Source organism: Xenopus laevis, chromosome 3L, assembly GCF_017654675.1.
Source record: "Xenopus laevis strain J_2021 chromosome 3L, Xenopus_laevis_v10.1, whole genome shotgun sequence".
Classification (NCBI taxonomy): Eukaryota; Metazoa; Chordata; class Amphibia; order Anura; family Pipidae; genus Xenopus; species Xenopus laevis.
Window position 1 is genome coordinate 39,420,535 of NC_054375.1, and position 24,706 is coordinate 39,445,240.

At 38.3% G+C, this 24,706-nt stretch overlaps 1 protein-coding gene across 1 annotated transcript in view; it reads right to left on the bottom strand.

The window, feature by feature from the left end:
• Window positions 1-735: 735 nt before the first annotated feature.
• Window positions 736-24,706, bottom strand: part of spdl1.L (spindle apparatus coiled-coil protein 1 L homeolog) — a gene marked incomplete at its 5' end in the record, with an annotated part of 28,479 nt that continues 4,508 nt past the window's right edge. Inside the window, 11 exon segments of the mRNA NM_001095839.1 lie at window positions 736-1,538; window positions 8,708-9,065; window positions 10,737-10,924; window positions 12,682-12,785; window positions 14,007-14,147; window positions 14,814-14,924; window positions 16,474-16,572; window positions 16,700-16,849; window positions 18,623-18,817; window positions 19,938-20,114; window positions 21,910-22,082. Of these exon segments, the coding sequence (NP_001089308.1) occupies window positions 1,388-1,538; window positions 8,708-9,065; window positions 10,737-10,924; window positions 12,682-12,785; window positions 14,007-14,147; window positions 14,814-14,924; window positions 16,474-16,572; window positions 16,700-16,849; window positions 18,623-18,817; window positions 19,938-20,114; window positions 21,910-22,071 (1,836 nt within the window). The 3' untranslated portion in view covers window positions 736-1,387.

Genomic DNA, 24,706 nt, shown 5'->3' on the forward strand with positions numbered 1-24,706 from the left:
ACACAGGGAGCATAGGCCAGGCAGAATATGGCACATACAAGAGCATAGGGCAGGCAGAGTATGGCACATACAAGAGCATAGGGCAGGCAGGGAATGGAACACGCAGGCTGCATATGGCACCCACCAGTCAACATCCCTGTTCACATAGCCATCCCTTTTGTTTCCCATCAATACTCTCTCAGCAGTGTGCCATGTAGCTCCTCATACCCGGTCCCCTAACCATCACCTGTTAAGGGAAATGCTATTGATGTCCTCAGCGTCCCATCACCTGGAAGGGCCAAGGATTTCCAGGTCCAACTATTTTCTATTGAGACATACGAGCACTGCTCCCTGGGTTCTCCTTGGGGTGTGAGCAAGGAGATGGATGATCCTGTCTTTCTCTTACACATCCTGCATTGGGCTCCACCAACTGAATGAAAATCGTTTATTAAATTCAGCAAGGGACCATGGAAGTCCCACAAATCGTGCAGTCCTCAATACTCATTACTACTTGGTTGCTTTTTGATTTGAGTGGTCTTAACGCCCCCCCTCCCCCAAAGATATGGCTCCTGGGCATTTGTTTGGATAGTCCAGACTATAAACTGCAACTGTAGAATAACAACCTTTAGCATGAAAGGAACACAGTTACATGTAAAACATTTAAACTGTGAACAGCAACAACAAAATAGAAAGTCCAAGTATGAAACAAAGTAAAAATAACAAGTTTAGTTGAATAAAACACAGCCGCCATATATCTAAAAGTAAAATGTTATTTTTTATTTACTTATTTTATCATCGTTCTACATAAATATTGTAACAACGACTAATAAATGCCATTAAACACATCTTTATTATGATGGACAGAAAACAGTTTAGAACAAAAACATGTTAATGCCCATATAGATAGATAGATGCCCACTGTTTAAGCTATAAAAATAATGCACACATTAAACAGTATAGAACTACAAATATACAAAACGGAATAATTGTAAAAATACTATTAGACCCCCCCCCCCGTTAAGTTACAAAACAATGTGTAAACTAATTCTTTGAAGTGTAGGGCACTTAATTGATGACATCAGTAGTAGTTGGCAGTGGTGCTTGTTCACACATATAATATTTGAATTATTTAAACAACACTCGGAAGAAAAAGTACTAAAAACCTACAAAAATATTTTACACGAAACGGATATTTACATTTAAACACTTCGTAGAAAGCAATGCTTTCCAAACATACTTATCCTTTACATTGTGGACTTCTGTGCTCATCCTTTTCAGTAGAAACCCTAAAAAGCAGTTCTACCAATCCCTGGCATTGTATCAGAAGACATAAATATACCTACATATCTAGAGACATAGTAGGTATACTTTGTTGCTGCAAATAAAAGAATTCTGCTGCTTCAATAGTTTATTGCTGGGGGCACTGGGTTGTTGCATTAGGCTTGGACGGCACGTGGAGAACAGGAGGAGCTCGGAGTCGAGATTTCCTCTCTTGCTTTCGTTTTTCCTGCTCTTCATCGAACCTCTTTGACTCAGACGTGGCATCTTCAGAAGTTGACCTACAGGTAAACAGTCATTCTAATTTGAAATGGATTATGTTAAAATGCAAGCGGCGCTTGTTCAAATTGGTACGGTAATCATGTCTGCTCAGAGGTGCCATACGCTCAGCAACATCATGTGAAAAAGCACACTGGCCAAATTAGCAAATGCCATTGCAATTCATTATCTAACACTGTAAGAAGATTTCGTGTTTTACACCGATCTATAGGCCTATGAAAGAAGGCAATACTTCAATCTTTATCAATCACTATTAATGGGGATGCTGTAGATAAACCTTACCGTATATACTCGAGTATAAGCCGTCCCGAGTATAAGCCGAGGTACCTAATTTTACCTCCAAAAACTGGGAAAGCTTATTGACTCGAGTATAAGCCGAGGGTGAGAAATGCAGCAGCTTCTGGTAAGTTTCAATCTCGTTTTTGGATGACTATTCTTAGGCGCCGGCTACTATTCTAAGGCGCCGGCGAACATTCTTAGGCGCCGGCTACTATTCTAAGGTGCCGGCGACCGTTTTTGCGCTTGACCCGAGTATAAGCCGAGGTAGAGTTTTTCAGCATATTTTGGGGGCTGAAAAACTCGGCTTATACTAGAGTATATACGGTATGTTTTTCCTACTAGGTTTGTTAACAGCGATGAGAAGAAATGAATTTGTATTAAGTTTCCATTTGGAGAACTAAACCCTCCATAGTGTCCCGTTCCCTGCTTCCTCCCCACATAGTGCATTAGTGGAAATAGTGTCCCTAATTGTGAATCTTAAGATCCATGCAGAGTAGCGCAGCGTCCATCTTCAGGAAGGGACATGGGCTCCTTTGCCTAGAACATGTATTAGAGCTCACTCAAATAACGGATTCCAGTACAAACAAAATCTAATTAAATAACTGCCTTTTGCACAAATTCTGCATCTAGAGAGAGACAGGATTTCTGGTGATTTTAAAGTGGACCTGTCACCCAGACAAAAATCTGTAAAAATAAAAGTCCTTTTCAAATTAAACATGAAATCCAAATTCTTGTTTTATTAAGCATTCATAGCTGTTGTAAACTCGTTTAAAAATCTCAGCTGTCAATTAAATATAGCCTGCCCCTCTATGCCTTAGTCATAGAGGCAGGGCAGGCAATTACTTTCACTTTCCATTCAGCACTTCCTAGATGTCACCGCTATCCCCACATTCCCCCTCGCTCTCTTTACCATTTGTTCGTAACCAGGGCATGGAGATGGACATTGGGTCCCCCATGCTGCTGCACAAACAAGATTCTGAGATGGTGCAAGGCTTGTCTTGATAAAAGTGTCCACAAAATGGCTCCTGCCTGCTTGCTATAATTATGAATTCCTAGACCGAAGGAAACAAGATTCAAATACTTTATATATAGTGTAATTAAAGTTTATTTTGCTTGACTAGTGTGATAAAATAGGATTTGGAATATTTTTTTCGGGTGACAGGTCCCCTTTAATAGAGTTAGCTCTATACATCTTCTAGTCAAAAGGAACCCCTATAAGATATATTGGATCTGACACCCAACTCCTGCATGAAAACAGAAAGAAGAGAAACAGATGCCGAGAGAGGGATAAGTGAAGATAAACTTGATTACTTCAGAAACGTTAAAGAATATTTAATTGATTGTATTTAGAAAGTTTCTTATTTCAGTAAGATGAAACTTATATTAAATGTTAATTTTCGCAATAGTTTAGCTGTGCCTAAGCAGCCATTGTTTTATGGTAGGCTGGCCACAACCTCCTTATCAATTTACAAAAAGGTGGGACAGGATATGCCTCAATTGCCAGAAAAATAAAATAAATGAGTGACATATTTGAGTGTTTATTCTCCCCCCTCCCCCAAAGCTACAAAAGCATCTTGGGGAACAAAAAAAAAACCCAGTTACCATTGTCTAATAGTTAGTGGTTCTAGTTTTCTCATACTACAAACCCGTGCAGCATGGTGATTCTCCTATACAAAAATGGAAAGATTTCGATAATTATTAGAAAATATGGGTGAGGGTTAGCATTTATCTTTAATTTAATAATCAATTTAATTTAATTATCACCCTTTATCTATAATTCTCTGCTGTCAGAGAAATAACCCCCATAGTACACTATGGGGGTTATTTATCAAGGTCCAAATTTATCTCAATATCGGCTGCTACAAACTCGGATCTAACCCGCTCGGGTTTTTTATGCTTATTTATTATTACATTTTCCCGAAAATTACCTTTGCGGGAAAAGCTCAGATTTTCACGATTTTTCTGTGAATTTTCCCCAAACAATCCGAATTTTTGGAGTTTTCACCCGAAAGCTCCGAAAACATTGTGAAATTGCCCAAAACCCGAGACACAACCAAAAACCAATGGGACTGTTCCCATTGACTTTTATGCAACCTCGACAGGTTTGAGATGCCGTGTTTTTATATTCAGGCTTTTTAGCCCTAGGTGTTTAATAAATACTGAAAAATTCATGATTTTTTTAAAGCCTATTATAACACTAAAAAAATCACACATTTTTCTGATTTTTAGGGAATTTCGGGTATTTGGAGCTTAGTACATAACCCCCTATGATTGCAAGAGGCAAAATTAAAAGTAAAATGTGGATATATCTTAAAAAAAAAAAAAAAAAAAAAAAAGTCTACATAAATACGGTTTTCAGAAACAACTACAAATCGACAGTATAGCTAAATCTTAAAATCGGTCTTCATTTTACAGAATCTTATTTTGTATTTCTAGTTATGAAGTGCTCAGACTTGGAACGTAACCAGTTATCTAGTTGCTTACGAGTTAATTACCCTAGCAACCAGGGGAAAATTAAAAAAAAAAAAAAAAAAAATGTGACGAATAATAAAGGGCCTGAAAAGAAAAAAATAGATATGACAAAAAAAAAAAGAATATCATTGAAATTGAGGACTCACAGTCAAGTCTTTTTATTTTGGTTGCCGGGGTCAGTGACAACAATTAAACGGCAATTTCAGCTGCAGGCTTAAAAGAGCCAGAATAAGAAGGCTCGTTATTTAAAAACCATACAATGAAGATCAGTTAGGAAGTTGCTTAGAACAGGTCCCAGCTAGATTATAGTAAGTTTGTGTAAAGGTGATTTCCCTTTAGGTTCTTGTCAAGTTTAACCTTTTACTACTCACTGCCCCAGAGCCTCTCTTACACCGAACCAATCTGCTGTAAATCCCTCCCCCGCACCACTAGAGCCAAAGATTTTACACCTTCGGAAAATCCTGTTTTCATTAAGGACCTAACCTTCCTCTCCTAATAAATTCAGCCTTCAAAATATAAAACCTATACTCTCTTTTGCTTCTTTTCCTTTGTGAATTATTTTATTTACTTTTTTTCCCCTCAAATCCATCTAAGGCTGAATTTGCCAACATCAGACAACTCTTTCCACCTGCACTTACTTCAACTGTCGGCCACATACATATAACCAACTAGCGTTACAGATTTAACCTCTTTGGTATATTAGGTCACGCATTGGTGACTATTTGGGGTTATGTAATAAAACACTAAGTTTGCCCAGGAGCAGTAACCCATAGCAACTAATCAGAAGGAAGCATTTACTAGTCTGGTCACCTGATTTTCCTCTCGCCCCTAATTTATATCCCGAATCGAATCCTGGATTCAGTGCATCCCTAATTACTAATCAGCCTTATATTGTGACATTTCTATTCTATGTGTTCTGTATATTGTGAGTGGGTCCCTAAGCTCAGTAAGTGACAGCAGCACAGAGCTTGTGCAGTGAATCAGCAGAAAAGAAGATACTGGGGCATCTTTGGAGACACAGATCTTTACTGTTAAAGGGCTGTGGTTGCCTTGGGCTGGTACAGAAGCCCAAAACAAAATGCACAACATTTCTAGCCTACTTCTTCAGTTAGGCTTTAGTTTTCCTTTAAATATATAATAAAAGGATAATTAAGTATGGAAAATACCAGCTAAATTAAAAAAAAAAAAAAAAAACTACCCGCGGCAATTCCTTACATTTAGTTCACAAATCGCTAAATTTAATATAAACATTTATACATTTTAGAATGAGACAAGGCATTTCCTATTTTTGAGAACACAAGACTCTCCATGTAGTAAATAAAAATAAGTTCCTTAAAGAATAAGGAAAGGTGAAATTACTGTGGGGGGTACAAAATGCTGTCCATTCCCAAGTTATTATAATCACTGATACCCAGGGCTGGTGCTCCTGTTAGAAGTATCTATAACCAGTGCAGTTTTCTGATAATAAAACACCAAGGAACAATCGTATTTTTCTGCTTTTTCAATGGACCAGGGCTGGTTCATGTGCGGTAGAGAGAAGAAGTCGGCTTTTTTTATTTAAAGTTCAGCTTTCACTTCAATGCGATTAACACCAATCAAGGAGACACAGAAAAAAAAAAGATTGATTTGTGGCTGGTTCCATTTTCTACTAATAAGAGCACCAACCCCGGGTATCAGGTTCATTTATTATGTGCCTAACAGTTGGATTTCCCCACAATGACAACTTTCCTTCTCCTTTAAATGAATAGAAACCCAAAATACCTGCATAAAAAACAATCCTGACAACATACACAGGTATGGGATCCGTTATCTGGAAACCCATTATCCAAAATGAAAGGCCATCTCCTATAGACTCCATTATAATCAAATCCAAATTTTTAAAAATTATTTCCTTTTTCTCTATAATAATAAAACAGTACCTTGTACTTTATCCCAACTAAGATATAATTAATCCTTATTGGAAGCAGAACCAACCTATTGGGTTTATTTAATGTTTACATGATTTTCTAGTAGACTTAAGGTGTGAAGATCTAAATGACAGATCCGTTATCCGGAAAACCCCAGGTCCTAAGCATTCTGGATAACAGGTCCCATACCTGTACTAAAGAAACAATGCAAAGTTATCAGTCCTCACTTAGTCGATGCTTCAATTCCCATAAGGCACAGGGAAGTGTGCAAGGCATTGTAAAAACTGGTTGGAGGAGGGTTTACTGTTGCAAAATATCTGGTCCAGCAATGAAAGGAACAGCAGACAGATAATGCTTCAAATGTATGTGCATTTACAAAGAAATTAAAAATGGTTCAATTTTTAATGCATGTGTATTGGAAACTTGATGATTTTTGTATTTTTTGCAATATTTGGGTTTACGTCACCTTTAAAAATAACTCTCTCAAGGTTTACGGTAGAGATTAAAAAAAAAAAAACAATATTTATTAAAACAATAGCAGTAAACAGTTTGTTTGTTAGTTTGTGTTTCTCACAAAGTGAAAATCAGCCAAATACCTTGTATTAAACATAAGAAGCCATTCACTGACTATAACATTCCCCAACCTAAAGTGCCGTTTAATTTCATTGCTGTGCTTTTATTCAAGTGTGCGTTTAACAGATCCAGGCTTTAACTATTAAGCAAAAGTGTTGTGCAAGCTAAACATTCTCCATTCTATTATTATTAATATTATTAGTAGTATAATCCTTCATTGATATAGTGCCAGCACATTTACACAGGGCTTTTCGGAGACTATTCTTCATTCACATCAGTCTCCGTTTGCCAAATCGAAATGCAAGTGGGAGATTCTAGAAGCCGTTTTACCTAATAATAAAGAGTTTATAGCAATGCCGTGTGTATAATATTTGATCAAATGAATTGCTTATTTCAATTTAAGATACAATCGTACATTGTGAAGACATGCAAAGTGCAGTATACATCTAAATGAAAATATCTATTCTATCACTCACAGTCAGACATTTGGCACCCCCAAGTGCTGCAAGCCTTTCCTTCTCCTTTAACTATTCCAGTTGTCACGTGTATCAAGGTCGACAGAAGATGGGGATTAACAGAAATCAGAAACCAATACTAATTTTGTAAACTAAAAGCTTAAAAGCAATATGCCCCCCCCCCAGGTTTCTTAACAAAAATAACGTTTAAAGGAGAATATATTGAACTTGTGTCCAAAGGAACTACCCATTTAACTAGTGCAAATGTTATCACCTGATTACAGTATAGGTTGTGCTCCATGTGCTTCAGGCTTCCGACTCCAGCCCTCACCTTTTATTGTAGTTGGACCTGCTGCTGGCTGACTGCTATGGTAGTTCTGCCCTACCAACCAAACTACAATTTAAATTCCATAAAAAATTAAGGAGAACCTCAAATAATTTTAAGATACCACTTTCTAAGACATAATAAAACAGAAGTTAATGTTAAGAAGTAAACTAACCTTTTCATTACATATAATTCTTCAAGAATTTTAAGTGTGAGTAGAGCAAGTTGACCCAGAAAGGAATACAGATTATACTGGAAGGTTAAAGGAACAGTAACACCAAAAAATGAAAGTGTTGCCCTGCACTGATAAAACCGTTCTTTTTGCTTCACAAACATTACTATTGTGCGTTTATAAACACAATGCTATGTAACAGTGGCAGCAATTGAAATAGGGCTATATGGCACAGGTTAATACTGGACAACAGATAAACGCAATTATATTCTAGAGAGTTTATCTGCTGTGTAACCCTTTCTCCTTTGAATCCTTCCATTGCTACACAGCAGTTTATTTATATAAACCAAAGTAGTGTTTCTGAAGCAATTTTACTAGTGTAGGGGCAACAGTACATTACATTCCAATTATAAGACTAATTTTTTTGATGCTACTGTTTCTTTAATAAAATAATACTGCTAACCAAAGAGGTTTTCATACAGACATACAGTATAAAATACAAGACTTATATGTGGGTTAATCTACATACACAATATATAAAATCAGACACTCTACATTTGTACAATTTCTCAACCATCAATACGGATTTAAAAAATAGAAAAAAAGTTATACAGCACTCAACGTGTAGCCAGAACAATATAATACTGTCGATATGAGGTTAGTAATTAATTGTGCAGTATTCCAGCAGCGTCCAATGTAGTGTGTAAGAAATTATTTTGAAAGACAAAAAAAAAGACTTGCATACATAACAACAACTGTTATAACATTAAAAAGACAGAAGCTTTTAAATGTTCTTTAAAACCGTATTATTCAAGGCTTTTTGAAAGAGCTAAAAAAGTTCAGTCGAGGCAACCGGAATGGAGGAAACAGACACCATGCAAAGCTCAAGATAAACAGGAAGAAGCGGATAGCGCAATTCACAAAGCGAAAGAAAAAAGACGAAGGTCTTCCTTGAATGGCCTGTGCAAGTATACTAGGTGACACTGACCTGGGGGAGGCAGACGTAACGGAGCAGTTATGTGTGTTTCTTTTGTTTAAATCTTGAGCGTTATTTTCATCTTCCATAATCCTCACGCGTTTGTGTTCTTTCGGAGGCGGACCATTGGGCAGCTCTTTGGGTTTTACTGCAACAGAAGAGGGATCTTGTTCTTTAGTAGATAAAGATAAATCTTCTTTCGAATGAATTCTGCCATCGGTTGATTCGGCTGTGCATGTTTCTCCTGCCGTTGCATCATACAGGCCTTGAGCTTCGGTGCCTGAAGTCACAGCAGCACTGGTATTATCCATCGGGAAATCAAGCGGGAGCTGTTCTTTCCTTCGCTTCTGAGTGTGTATTTTACCCATTTCTGAAAAATTAGAGCTTTTTTAAGAAAACCTTATTTAAAGGGGTGGTTCACCTTTGAAAAGAAGGAAAAGTACTTTTTACTTGGGGGTGCCAAAAGTTATGCAACCCCTCAGTGATTGTATTAATTTACCTGACACTATGGGCCGGTGCTCCTATCAGCAGAAACCTGCACCGGCCGGGGGTTCTGCCAGGGAGCACCATGGAGCGTACATCTTCTTTGCTTTTCAAGTTTCCCAGGGGCAGACGCATGCACAGTAGAATGATATAGTCGGCTTTTTCATTAAAGGAAGGAAAGCTACAGAGGCATTTTATTGCCAATATATTAGCCACAAGAGTGTAAGCTAGAATGCTATATTTATTCTGAAGAATGTTTTATTATACCAGAGTAAACAGCTCTAGGATCTCTCTCTCTGTATGTTTAGGAAAGCAGCTGTCATATGAGCTTGGTGTGACATCACTTCCTGCCCGAGTCTCTCCCTGCTCACTTATAGCTCTGGGCTCAGATTACAGCAGAGAAGGGAGGGGTGGGAAGAGGACCAAACTGAGCATGCTCACGCCCCGGGCAAGGAGGTTTATGCTGAAAACAGGAAGTCTGATACAGAAGCCCATGTGTACACAATAGAAGCAAATAAACGCAGTGTTCCTTTTGACAGAGGACAGCATTACTTTCAGGGTTTACCGGTATATTTAGGTGGACCTTTCTGATCAGGCTTACTTAGTTTTAACCTTTCATTCTCCTTTAAAGATCGGCTTTTCGCTCTACTGTGCATGTGCAGCCGTGAGCTGGAAGAGAAGCAGGAAGAGGATTGCTCCGTGGAGCTCAATGGAAGAACCCCCGGCCCAGTGCATTTTCTGTTGATAGGAGCACCAGCATGTAGTGTCAAGTAAGTAAATACAATCACTTGGGATTGCCTAAGTTTTGGCACCACCAAGCATAAAAGCATTTTCCTTCTCCTTTAAATCAAGCTAAAAGATATGAACATCTGCTGCCAATACACTACATTTCTGAGCCCACACAAACCTTTATCTAGAAGATTCGACTTACTAAAGGTGGCCATAGACAATTTGTGAGCTCTACATGTTTTTCTCAATACAAACGTGTAGAGCTAAATTGTCAGATATACAGGTAGAAACAATAGAATTCTACCTGTATCTGACGATTCAGCACAGTAGACGTTGTTCGGGTGCCTTCAAAGGCGCCCAATCAAAATTTTCCACCTGGGCCAATCTAGAAGACGACCGATATCCAAGTCTTCTGCCGATATCTGTCGCTCGTCTCCCACCATACACACACCGAATATCGTACGAAAACCCGTTTCCTACTATAGTAATATCTGTGCGTCTATGTCCACCTTCAAATGGTCTTCATACATTTTTGTCTGTGTATCATCAAGTTTACTATGGCTGGGCCACAAACAACTGGCAACTGGAGCATTAGAAGATTCAAAGGGCTACATTAGTCTATGGTCAAGGTATGAGTGTATATAAAATACTGAAATGGATAAAGCCAACTACAACTAAAACAAACTATCAAATATGTGTGACTTGCCTCTTTTAACGAAACAAAGAATAATTTGAGAATATAGTGATAGGAGTAACCCTACATGAATATTCCCATTTGTGAAAAGACAACATGGGAGCAGATCTCAATAACAGGATTTATCATTTATACCATCGGGTTCGTATTTCATTTTTATCTCATCCAAACTGACACGAAGTTTCATGTTTTCGCCTTGTGAGAGTTTAAGATGCCGATCATTTGCAAAAAGCTTCCGTTCCAGTTCCAAGACACGCTGGCTCTCTGCTAGAGCTTTCATCCGTTGCAAAGATAGTTCATCTTTTATCTTCTCATTCTCCTTACTGCAAATAATGGAAAATCTAAATTAGATTTTCCTAAAATGAATCAGATAGTTTTATTGTAATTCAACTTCAACTAAATCGACCGGGAAATTGTTAAAGGGGTGGTTCACCTTCAAGTTAACTTTTATAGAATGGCCAATTCTAAGCAACTTTTCAATTGGTTGTCATTTTTTTTTATATATATATATATATATATATATATATATATATATATATATATATATATATATATATATATATATATATATATATATATATATATATATATATATATATATATATATATATATATAGTTTAATTGTTTGCATTCTTTATCCAGATCTTTCCAGATTTCAAATGGGAGTCACTGACCCCATCTAAGAACAAATGCTCTGTAAGGCTACACATTCATTGTTATTGCTACTTTTTATTACTCATCTTTCTATCCAGGCCCTCTCCTATTCATATTCCAGTCTCCAAATGCATGGTTGCTAGGGTAATTTGGGCCCTTGCAACCAGATTGCTTAAATTGAAAACTGCAGAATAAAAGCTAAATAACTCAAAAAACACAAATAATAAAAAATGAACACCAATTGCAAATTGACTCAGAATATCTATGCCATACTAAAATTTAACCCAGGTTAAAAACCCCTTTAAGGTTATCTAAACCCAAAAAAATGTATTGGTGCAAACAATCAATACGCCTTCTCTTAGCACTTTTGCAATTTGCACTTATTTTTTGCAGGTATGTAGCTCAACTGAGAGCCTGCAAACGAGGGGTTAACTGAATACAGGAAGTGCATAGAAAGTCCATAGGCACTGATACTCTGCGCCTTTAAAAAGATCTTTTGAGCCAAGCGTGCCTAGCAGTATAGAGCCATCTAATGCTATTTTCTTAACTCAAAAAAAAAAACTAATGTAAATTGCAAAAGTGCTCAGAGGACCACACTGAATATCTTAGAACTTCTTTTAATGATTGCAACTCTCTTAATTATCTCCCCCAACATAGCCAAGTTAACAATAAATGATTTAATCACCACTTCAATTGTTGCACCAGTTGTGTTTAAAAAGGTAGATTTGTGATAAAATCATTTTTACAGCAAGAGATTACCCTCACAGATTAAAATTATGATATTCAAATGTATATTTTCAAATGTATATACAGATTTCCATAGCAATTGAGGTTGAAATTAAGATACGGGCCCTGTAAAGTATAAATTAAAACCGCTCAAGTGGATGTAATCTACCTCCTAATTGACCCAGTGGGTGAAAGAAAAATTAGAAGAGGTTTCTAATTCACTGTTAACGCATTCTTTTTCAATGCTAAAATATAACTTTTTAAAGTGATGCTGACACATTACTATAAATTTAGGAACATGTCGGTTATCCAGAATTCTTGGGAGATGGCCTTGCCATAATTTGGAGCTTTCTGGATAACAGATCCTATACCCCTTCCTCTCAAGTTTTGCAGTTAGTGGCACTGCATAAAACCTACTCTATCACATGAGAAAAACAAATATATTTCTTGAAGATAATGCCTTGACTGGAAATAAAACCTTGGACCGCAGTGCTGCCTGGAATCAGTGCTAACCACTGTCCCATCATGCAGCACTTCAGACCTTTATACAAGCTACTTATAAAAGGTATAACTACATTATAAGGAATCAGAAAAAAAAAAACAAAGTGATTTGTCTTTTTACAGTATCATGCATACAATGACAATATTGATTATATATAATTACATATTTGATTACTAAAAATCCATTTTCCAACATACCTAGAATTCAGAAGCTTCATTTTAAGTAAGTCAACGTAGTAGGTTTCATCACCCTGTCCCAGATTATCACTGCTACCGACTGCTGGTCCATTTTCAGAGACTTGCTGCAAGGTGAACAGTAGCATAGAGCAATTTGTATTAATATTCAGTGAGTAGGATGCTAAAGCATATCATCCTACCTTCAAACTGCTTCAGATGTAATGTTCCTTTTAACGACAAAGCCACTGCTACGAGTGTGTATGTAACAGATATTTTACTTGTGTCTGAATGTGCATTTTAGGGTGCACTAAATCCACTATTTTGTATGAGACATTAAACAAGGGTTAGTCAAAAAAACAATGTCTTTCTAATCTAAGTATTTTACAAACAACAGAAAAAAGCTTCTGTGCTGGCCTGTCAGCCACCAGAGCTTAATATGAGCGATGTGGTGGTTTCTGTGACTTTACGGACTTGAAAATCTAAATGAAGGAGATAAATGTGCAGAATAGCAATTGGGATATACAAGGCAACAGGAAGTGATTGTAAAGCTGGCCATACATACATACATACATACGTCAAGGAAGGCATATAGGGCAGAGATCAGCTTGTTTGGCGACCTCTCCAAATGAGCGGATCTCTACTCGATGTGCCTTCCTTGGGGTGGGAAATTTAGGCTGATCCAATCGTGGGCTCAGCGATCAGATCAGGACAAGGAAAATATGGATGAAGGACTGCAAAAACGAACCAATGTGGTCCTCAATCCGACAGGATTTCTAACGCTGCCAGATCGACATCAGGCCCAATGTTCCGCCAGATATAGATCGGGAAAGCCCGTCAGGGGGCCTCATACACAGCACAATAAGCTGCTGACTTAAGGTGGCCATACACGAAGAGATCCGCTCGTTTGGCGACATCGCCAAACGAGCAGATCTCTCTCCGATGTGAGGTGGGCAATAACGGTCGGATCCTAACGCATGGGAAACGGGGGTCGGATCATGGGACCGCATCAACGAACAGATGCGGCTGCGACCCAACGGGATTTTTTGTCCCATCCGATCGAGATAGATCTCGATCGGGGAAGCCTGTCGGGGGGCCCCATACACGGGCCAATAAGCTGCCGACTTGGTCTGTCGGCAGCTTTTATCAGCCTGTGTATGGCCACCTTAAATCTGTTGGCAGCTTATATCTGCCTGTGTATGGGGACCTTTAATGCCAGTGCACTCTGACCCAATTTTGCATAACTATTTTTTTTTGGCAAGGGGTTAAGTACCTGTTTAAATAGGAAAAATATTGAACAGAAGTTAATAATAAAAAGGACAGGATAAGGCTACATTTTAAAAACAAACCTGAGATTTTTCTAGCTGTCGCACTTTCATAACAAGCGTTTCAATTTCACTGTTCTTTTGTGCTACCATAGCCTGTAAACGTTCTAGCTGCTCAGGGTCACTTTGAGAACCTTTCATCTGCAGTAGTGTTGCTATTTGAACCTATGAGTAATAATAAAATATTGTTATGCAGTTCATACAGTTACCTACTGTATATCAGTTACTGTAAATGTAAAAAGAAATCATCAAGAAATGATAGGCTCTTTTGCGGTGTGAGGCATATTTGTATTCTACATTCCTAGACGAACATTTTAAGTGAACGAAAAACACTATAAATGTAATGTAGAGCTTGTAAAGTTTAGCACATCTCTTGTTTTCATTCAATTATAGTTATGTCACTCAGTTTTCCTCCAGTGTTTAGAGAACGATTGACTACCATAAAAATATAGGCACAGAGCATGGGTTGGCATTGGTACCATCAACCAGGCATAAGCCTGATGAGTGAAAGCTGTATTTAAAATGACTGTTGATATTTAAAGGTCATAAAACAGGACTTAAATATGGTATTTTAGGTTTGGCTACTGTTTACGTGTACGAGTAACTCACAACTAATGTCAAATATTTAAAGACTGGAAAGAAAATGCTTTCAGAGAATGCTGTGTCCTCATTTTACTGCATGGTAATAAGCAATGTAATCATGTTTGTATGTTTACAAGCAATGCCATCATACTGTATGTGGAGATTTACCGGATCTTGCCATTTCCATCTTAGCACAAGAGAAAACCTGCCCCTGACTAATATTTCACACAAGGGCATTATAAATGTTACCTTCATTCTGTGCATCTGCTGTCTAGAGAAGGCATGTTGTTTTTGGAGAGACTGGAATTGGACTTTCATGCTAATTAGCTGACGCTCCATTTCAGCTCGCCGATCTTCAACCTAATTAAAAAAGGGGGGGGGGGGAACGGTTGGTCTAAAGACTCTCAAGCATATACACCTGGCCTAAGTGATAGGATAATGTGCATTTACCATCATTTAAGCAGTGTCTATGTTCTCAGCGACAACCTTACTTTCGTTTAATCACTAACTACAATGAATGTAATCATTTAAATGTAGTCATATACCCGTTGCCTCTGCCAGGTACACATCCTATTCCAAACCACTACAAGTACAGTTATGGGATTTATTAGCCATTAAAAACTAAACCTACAGGGTTGTTTTGCCATTAACATAAATGTATACACACGGCACTGAGTAATTAATTAAGTACAAATATGAAGTACAAGTATGGGATCCCTTATCCAGAAAGCTTTAAATTACAGAAAGGCCATCTCCCATAGACTCCATTTTATGCAAACAATCTTAATTTGTAAAAAGTATTTCCCCTTTCTCTGCAATAATAAAACTGTACCTAGTTCATAATGGTGGCTAAGCTTCATTATTTTCTATTGGTGGCAAAACAATCCTATTGGGTTTAATTCATGTATAAATATTTTTTTTTTTTTAAAAGACTTGAGGTATGGTGATCCAAATTGCAGAAAGATTCCTTATCCAGAAAAGCCCAGATCCCAAGCATTCTGCATAATAGGTCCTATACCTGTAATTAGGTATGCACCGAATCCTTCAAGGATTCGGCCGAATACCGAACCGAATCCTAATTTGCATTTTTTTACTTCCTTCTTTTGTGACAAAAAGTCACGCGATTTCCCTCTCCGCCTCTAATTTCCATATGCAAATTAGGATTCGGCTTGGCCGGGCAGAAGGATTCGGCCGAATCTGAATCCTGCTGAAAGGCCGAATCCCAAACCAAAATCACCGAAATCGGTGCGTAATACTTATAGAATGTCCTAAAATTATATCACCAGGCGCCATCTAAATAATTTGCAATTAAAGGAAACTAAACCATCTTCAGCCCCCTCCAAGCTCTCTTCACTGTAACAGGTATTCTGTTGAAAGGATTCCCTGTGTGACATCCTGCCATAAATCTGCAGAGTTGAGTAGGAGTGTTCAAGGTGCCATCTTCCCCGGATCCTATTCTGTTAATTCCCCCGACACGGATCTTGCAAGAGCATGCAGCATGCACAGTTGAATCTATGTCCTGAATCAGCTTCAAGTGTGCATGATCCCACAAGATCTGTATCAGAGAACTGACAGACAAGATAAAATGGCAGCTTCAAACTCTGCTGTGCAGCACTGCAGATTTATGGCAGGTCACCTTATAGGGAATCCTTTGAGAGAACTGGTTGATTAAAATAGGTAAATAATAAAGGAGCTGTAATAACGCTACAAAAACAACAACATTCTAGATATGGAAACCTTATAAAAAGGATACGAGAACAATTTTATGAATAGGGAATCCCATAGCCTCTCTTGCTCTCTCCAATGCTAAGGTGTCTTCAGCCAAGGACACACAAATTATGTAGATAAACATATATTATAAATTTTTTTTTTTCTTATAAGAATGTTCATAGCCAAACATTTACTTTACCTCTGAAAATAAGGAGTTTCCTTTACTGTTCGGGTCTTGTGCTTGTTGCAAAGCAATGTCAAGCTGAGCTTGCAGGTCTTGATTTGCCTCTCGGGCTTTCTGTATTTCAGGACACATACGTAACAGTAAGTGGTGGCTTTAATATCTGTCTTAAATGATTACATAATTTGACTGTACTTGCTTAATGTATACATCTATAGAGTACGCACAATGCTTTTTTTAATACCTCTAAAGCGCTAAAATAGCCGACGGATTCCTTTTCTCGCTCTTCTTTTTCAGTTTGAAGGTGTTCCAGCTTTCTGCTCTGGGTACCATTTGTCAGTAAAAGCTGTTGCTCTCGATACTGTAATTCATTCACCTCTTGTTCTAAATTGGCCTGTTAAAAAATGTGCATATGTGAACCGTTTAAAACGAACTACAAACAGGTAGATAACGTTGGTGAGTATCCATCTGTGTCTGGATCAAAACGAGTATACAATTAAACAACTAAATATATACAACTAAACCTATACTGATACTGATCACTGGGGTATATTCAGAGCACAGGACTATGAAATATAGTGCAACCAACTATAATTAAAACTTAGTTAGTTATTTTCCCAACAAAAAGTGTTTCTAACTGTATGATAGAATTATTAGAGTAAGCATCGGGGCGTGGGTTCGTCGATCTCCCCGTATACGAGAGCCAATGGAAAACATTACAATAAAGGACAGTATTTCTGCTCCAGGGAAACATGAATGTAATCAATAAAAAATACTTGGCAAGTCAATTTGAATTACTTTTCAAATTTTACTGTTCAATTTAAAGTCTAAGCAAAAAATCATACCGTATATACTCGTGTATAAGCCGACCCGCGTATAAGCCGAGGTACCTAATTTTAACTAGAAAAATTGGGTAAACTTATTGACTCGCGTATAAGCCTAGGCTGAAAAATGATGGACTGGGAGACTCTATTAATAAATACCCCCAGAGCTCACAAAAAGGGTGAGGGGAGAGGGGAAGGGTGGGAGAGAGGGAGGAGGAGGAGGATGAAAGGAAAGCAATGGCAGGACAAAGAACTGAGAGGGAATAGAAGAGGGAGAGAAGAGCAGGAGAACATAATAAAATAAAAGCAATACGGAAAAATAGAACAAAGAAAGTTCTAGTCACTTGTATAATATTGGCTCCATTTTATTGCAGTACTAATTAATAATAATAATAATAATAATAAAGGGACTGAAGAAAATAACTTTGAACATGGGACACAACAACTCCACACAAGTCAGGGATATTAATATAAGTGGATTTATATAGAATAACTGATGACCGACGTAGTACCTCAGGCTGCGCTGGTTTTCTTCCTCCTGATGTAAAGGAATCTAGTGTGTTTAGGGCCCAAAGATTTTAAACTCTGCTGGGGCAATGGGAGTGATGTTTAAAACTTTTACAGTCAGCGCGCTCCGCTCGCCTTCTCCCTGTCACAGCCGAAGTAATTTGATCCGGCAGCAGAGACTGTGACAAGGGAGGAGCGGCGGCAGCAAGGCAAGCTCTGAAAAGAAAAATCTGCTGCAGAGAAGAAAAGCTCCGAGGGAGCAGGAGACACTACTTACGGTAGGACGCGCTGGATTAGGGCAGTCTTGCAGGGGACACTGAGGAGCTCATGAAGCGCAGCCTCTTTTACAGTGAGCGCGCTCCGCTCGCCTTCTCCCTGTCACAGCCGAAGTACGGTAATTTGATCCGGCAGCAGAGACTGTGACAAGGGAGGAGGAGCGGCAGCAAGGGAAGCTCTGAAAAGAAAAATCTGCTGCAGAGAAGAAAAGCTCCGAGGTAGGACGCGCTGGATTAGGGCAGTCTTGCAGGGGACACGGAGGAGCTCATGAAGCGCAGCCTGTTTTGCGTATGACCCGCGTATAAGCCGAGGTAGAGTTTTTCAGCACATTTTGGGTGCTGAAAAACTCGGCTTATACTCGAGTATATACGGTACTTTTCCACACCATAAACAGCTATTTTACAAATCGCTTGTATAATTGCTTTTAGCCTTGATACTATAAGTCAATAAACATGCTTTTGGCACGCTAAGGCTTAGGGACCAAGGCTTGTACGAATATAGAAAGGAGTATTATAGGTAGGAGGTAAAATTATACTGAAAAAAAAAAACAAACTATTCACCTTTGCACTTTCAAGTTCAGTTTTTTCCAACTGAAGGGTCAGCATTTCAGAGGACATGGTTTCATGAACACGTTCGGACATCATACGCAGCTCCTCTGATTTATTGGCCAGTACCTCAGTTTGATACTCTAATTTGTGCTTCAGTTGTTTCTCACTCAGTCTTGCTTCATCAAGTTCTGCTTTCAGTTTTTCTAGCTGCGGATTTCAAATAAGATATAAACATATGAAAATAAATGAATTGCCCTAATATTGAATCCTCCATAAAAGGATACTGAAAGCTCCAATTGAATAACAAATATTAACTTGACTGTTATTGTGTGAAAAGAGATCTCAGGATATTAAAGGGGTTGTTTGTCTCCGAGTTAACTTTTAGTATGTTGAAGAGAAAACATTAATTATTATTTGTGGCTTTTGATTTATTTAGCTTTTTATTCAGCAGCTCTTCAGTTGGCAATTTCAGCTATTTGGTTGCTAGGGTCAAAATTATTCTAGCAACCATGCATTGATTTGAATAAGAGTGGAATATGAACAGGAGAGGCCTAAAATAGAAAGAGGAGTAATAAAAGGTAGCAACAACAATAAAACTGTAACCTCACTTCACAAAGATTACCGAAGAGAAGAAGCTGGTGCCAGTGAACTCCACTGCGCTCACTCTGCATGTGCGGCCGCTATTTCAAGAGGGGACAGAATTCTGGGGCAAAACTGTACAGGGGGAGGGCAGGGAGGGGGGCCTGTGGGGACTTAACATTGTGGGGGGGTTAGTTCTCCTTTAAAGAGCATTTTTTTTTTTTTTAGTTGGGGGGTCAGTGACCCACATTTGAAAGCTGGTAAGTCAGAAGAAGAAGGCAAATAATTTAAAACCTATTTAAATAAAATAAATTACAACCAATTGAAAAGTTGTGTAGAATCGGCCATTCTATAAAATACTAAAAGTTAACTTAAAAGGGTGAACCACCCCTTTAACTTTCAATAGGTTAAAAAAAAAATCTATTGCTAGGGCCCAAATTACCCTAGCAACCTTTCATTGATTCGAGTAAGAGACTGGAATATAAATAGGAGACGGCTTGAATAGAAAGAGGAGTAATAAAAAGTAGCAATAACAATACATTTGTAGCCTTTTTAAGATGGGGTCAGTGACCCCCAATTGAAAGTTGAAAGAGTCAGAAGAATAAGGCAAATAGAATATCCTAAAAGTTAACTTAAAGGTGAACCAGCCCAAGATACATTTTGGAAGGAAAACTATGACATTGAGACAGAAATGAAAGAAGCTATACAAAATATTATAAACATCTATTCAAAAATAAAAATTCCAGACCTTATCTTTAATCTCGCCGAGTTCCCGATGATGGTTCCTCTCAAGCTGTTCCTGGAGTTGTTCGAGAATAAGTTTCTGTTGCTGTCTTATGTTTTCGCATTCCGAAGTCACACTTTCTAGCATGCGATTTTTAAGTTCAACTTCTCTTTGAAGGGAGTACTTCTCTTGTTCCAAGTTCTATGAGAAAATGAATAAACAAAAAGCTCCTTTTGGTATTAAAACCATTATTGATGTATAATAATCTGTGGGCAAAATACTAAATGATACAGAAAGTCTGTGCACCTCTGACCAACTTTAAGGGGAAAATACCTCCCTTTTTTCATAAGCTCAGTTAGGCTCATGTAAAAAAGAAATATGCATAAAAACTATATGAACTGGCAGACATTTCTCTCTCTCACACTGCTTTTCATAATGGTTGAGCACAAATCCCCTGGAAAGTATGTCCCATAATCACTTCACAATGGAAAAAAAATAAAAGGCAGGGGCTATAGAACTGTAAGCCTTTAAAGAGGTTAGAAAATGTCTATTTCTGGCAAACCATTTAAAACCAACTGAACTGCAAAAAGTGTTGGAAGGTGAACAACACCTTTAATAGGATAAGGATGACAACGTTTTTTCAAACATTAAAGGAGAAGGAAAGCTTCCGAACAAGTTTATTGCCAATAGATTAGCCACATAAGTGCATCTATAACAATATATGTATTCTGCAGAATGATTTACCATACCCGATTAAACAGCTCTAAAAGCTCTCTCTGTTTGTTTAGGATAGTAGCTGCCATATTAGCTTGGTGTGACATCACTTCCTGTCTGAGTCTCGCCCTGCTCACTCACAGCTCTGGGCTCAGATTACAGCAGGGAGGGGGAAGGGAGAAGCAAACTGAGCATGCTCAAGCCCTGGAGGTTTATGCTGAAAGCAGGAAGTCTGATGAGAAAGCCCATGTGTACACAATAGAAGGAAAGAAATGCTGTGTTTCTTTTGACACAGGACCCAGAGCAGCATTATTTCGAGGGTTTACTTTTCCTTTAAAATGCCCTGCCATTGCCTGGAGGTGCATTCCATGTGCAGCCTATGGCAGACACTGTCAGGGATCGCACTGTAACACTAAAAGAAGTTAATAGCAGGATGCAAAGGGTGATTTGAGAGCTTGGTTTGCCATAGGCCTTATCTTTTAACCACTTGGCTTATTAATGATTTCCATTAAAGGAAATGTCAAGCCGTTTTTGACTTTTACCATGCCTATGTAGCCTACCTTAGCCCCAATCGAACCGCATTATTTTCACTTGGAAAAACGCTCTACCTTCCCTGCACCGATGCATTGTTTGCCTCCCTGCGCCTTCATTAACCCAGCGGCCATTTTTTCATGCTTGCGCTCTTCCTATTAGCAATGCGCATGCACCAATACTCCCATCCGTCTTACTTGCTAACTTGCTAATAACTTACATACAGTAGTTATCCTGGTTGGCAGTGTAATAGTTAATGTCTCCGCTCTCTTGCTCTGCTCCCTGCAGTCAGCACGAAGAAATATGTGCTAGAAGGGGGGGGGGAGGGAGCAGAGAGCTAAAGCTTGGCAGAATACAGTCACTATAGCAACCACCAATGCTATTTTTTGATTGGCGGAATGAAGACACAGAGGTCACTCATGATGCGGCTGGATGACTTTGCCGAGGCCGATTCAACTAAACTGCGCATGTGCTAGATTAGTTAAGACAAGTGCGCATGTGCGTCTCGCCAAACTACAGCTCGCATTCTGAAGGGAGGGGGGAGAGAGGCAGATAGTGCAGGACAGCAGCAGGCAGCCAAAATCAACAGAGCTGCTTAACGGATCACTTTTCAAGGTCTGCAATACTAGGTATGTAAAACATGTAACGAGGCATATCGCTTATAAAGTTTTTGTTGTAAGAGTTGACATGTCCTTTAATTTTTATGCAAATTCTACAGATATGAAGCTTGTATTTTTCCACAAGGGCTTACTTCAATAGTGCCGGTCATTTCATTTCGCTGCTCCTCAAGCTGATTCTGGAGATCACTTTGGCTCTCCAGCAGTTCCAGGCCATAATGTGCAGCTTTTACTCTTTCCTCTTCTGCCTCCTTTAGCTGACGGCGAAGTTTCAGTACAGTTTCTGATTCTTCCATGATAAAATATTCTATATACAGATGGGAGATAAAGGGAGGTGCCATTTCATGAACAAGAGTCCAGGCAATATTACAATAACAATAATAAACATGCTTGCAGTGTAAATGCATCACAGTTGACATTGGTTTGCAAAAAAAAAAAAATGAAGAAGTCTTTGATAAATGCGCCCGTTTGCTAAAACACTTTCTGTGAATAACTGAGCTTTTCTGGGGATTCACCTGGATTCTCCAGTCCCAGCATTTATTGATTTGTGCATACATCACCTTTAACAGTCCCTTGAAATGAACTTTGAATGAAACAAATAACTTTACGAGAAACAAAATGTATCGTAGGTAAATAGAAGCTATGTTTATAACATGGCTTTTATCTTAATTGTCTTAACTGCAAATGACCTACTTAAAAACTTGCTTTCAGAGAACATAAGTTTGCTGTGGATAGTAGGCCAGATTTAAAAAGTAATCTCTTCAAAATGCAAAATCCCATTTAAAGTGCCATCTGTTCCACAATATGGCAGTTATTGTACCACATTGGTTGTACGTTTATACGTGGAATACCTTACATGCTCCAGTGTATTTATTCCCCATTTAGGAATAGATGCAAGAGTGCCATGGAGCTGGCACCTTAGAAACACGTTCAGGTTTCCTTTTGGTTCAGGGGTTGAACTTGATGGACTTTGTCTTTTTTCAACCCAATTTAACTATGTAACTATGCCACAGTGCATTTTTACAGACAAATCAATACAGTCTGGCACTGGAAGGGTTAAAATTAACCAGCAAAGTTTAAGGAGCTAAAAGAGCATTAAGAGCAAAACATTTGCATTGCGTTTGTAAAGTATAAATACTAGTACAGGTATGGGATGCGTTATCCAGAAACCCGTTATCCAGGCCAAATTACAGAAAGGCAGTCTTTCATAGACTTCATTTTATACAAATAAGCCAAATTTTTAAAAAAGATTCCCTTTTTCTCTGTAATAATAAAAAAGTACCTTGATCCCAACTAAGATATAATTAAACCTAATGCAAGCAAAACCAGCCTGTTGGGTTTATTTAATGTTTATATGATTTTCTAGTAGACCTAAGCTATAAAGATCCAATTTACAGAAAGATCTGTTATCCAGAAAGCCCAAAGTCCGATACCTGTACTCCTTTAACTCTGTGAAGTAACCCATGACAACTGGCTACTATTATAAATGATCCATACGGTCAACTTTCTCTGGAACAGGTAGGGCTAACAGGGCTGTGATAAAAGGGGGCACACTGCTGTATTTCCATAGGGGAGGAAAGGAGACCTCTTAAAGATAAACTATACCCCTCAAACAATGTAGGTCTCTTTAAAAATATATTGCATAAAACAGCTCATATCATATGTAAAACCCTGCTTCATGTAAATAAACCATTTTCATAATAATATACTTTTTTAGTAGTATGTGCCATTGGGTAATCATAAATAGAAAATTGCCATTTTAAAAAAAATAAGGGCCGCCCCCTGGGATCCTACGATTCATGGTGCACACAAACAAACCGTACAGGTTAGGTCACATGAGCCAATTAACACAGTTCTGTCTTTTGCTTCCACACTTCTTCCTGTTAACAGTATTTCTGGTCAGGTGATCTCTGAGGCAGCACACAGACCTTCACGAAATGGTGGTTCAAGGCAAGAGATGTAAAAGGGCAATATTTACTTAAATATATATACTAGTTTGCCAAGATTCTTTAATATGCCACTTAATTTGATATCAGCTATCTGCTCAAGTATTTTTTGGGGGTATAGTTTTCCTGTAAGGACTACTATATTTTATACTTGTTTTTCATTCCCCTTTAATTGAATATGAGAGCACATACAAGGGAGTGTTTGTCACATGCCTCAACATTTTCATAAAAGTTGGGGCGACTTCGCAACGCATAGGTTTTACCACTGGCGGTTTCAATTATGTCCGGTGGAGAAGCATTTTCTGGAGATTTGTCGCCCACAGCATCGCCAATTTATTGCCAAATCCCCCCATCAGACATTACCCAAAGACAGAGTCATGTACTTTTAAAAATTTGAAGTTGGATACGTATACAGCTTTGTTGGCAATGTTCTGAATGATACCAACATTTTGCACGAGTGTATTCACGCCACCTCCCTAACAAATCTTTTTAACTGTCAAGTTTTGCGGTTTGTGACACAAGTTATACAGTACAGCTTAAAGAAACTAAAGTCACAAGATCTTTTGGGCTACACAGATAATATAAGGGACATCAATTAGGACACTCAGATGGGAGGGAGGGATGTTATCAATTCAGTTACTTTGCAGCAAGACACTGTGCATAATAACTGCATCTATGCCAAGTATCGAGTTTAATTTTTAAACTGGACAAGTCACCCAAAAAAATTATTCAAAATCCTATATTAACACATTAGTCAAGCAAAATGAACTTTAATTAAACTATATAAATTATTTGAATCTTGTTTCCTTCAGTGTTGGAATTCAAAATTATAACAAGCAGGCAGGAGCCATGTTGTGGATACTGTCATTAAGTCAAGCCTTACAACATCTCAGAATCTTGTTCGTGCACCAGAATGGGGGACCTGATGTCCATCCCCATGCACTGGCTACACAATTAAATGGTGAAGAGAACAGGGGAATGTGGG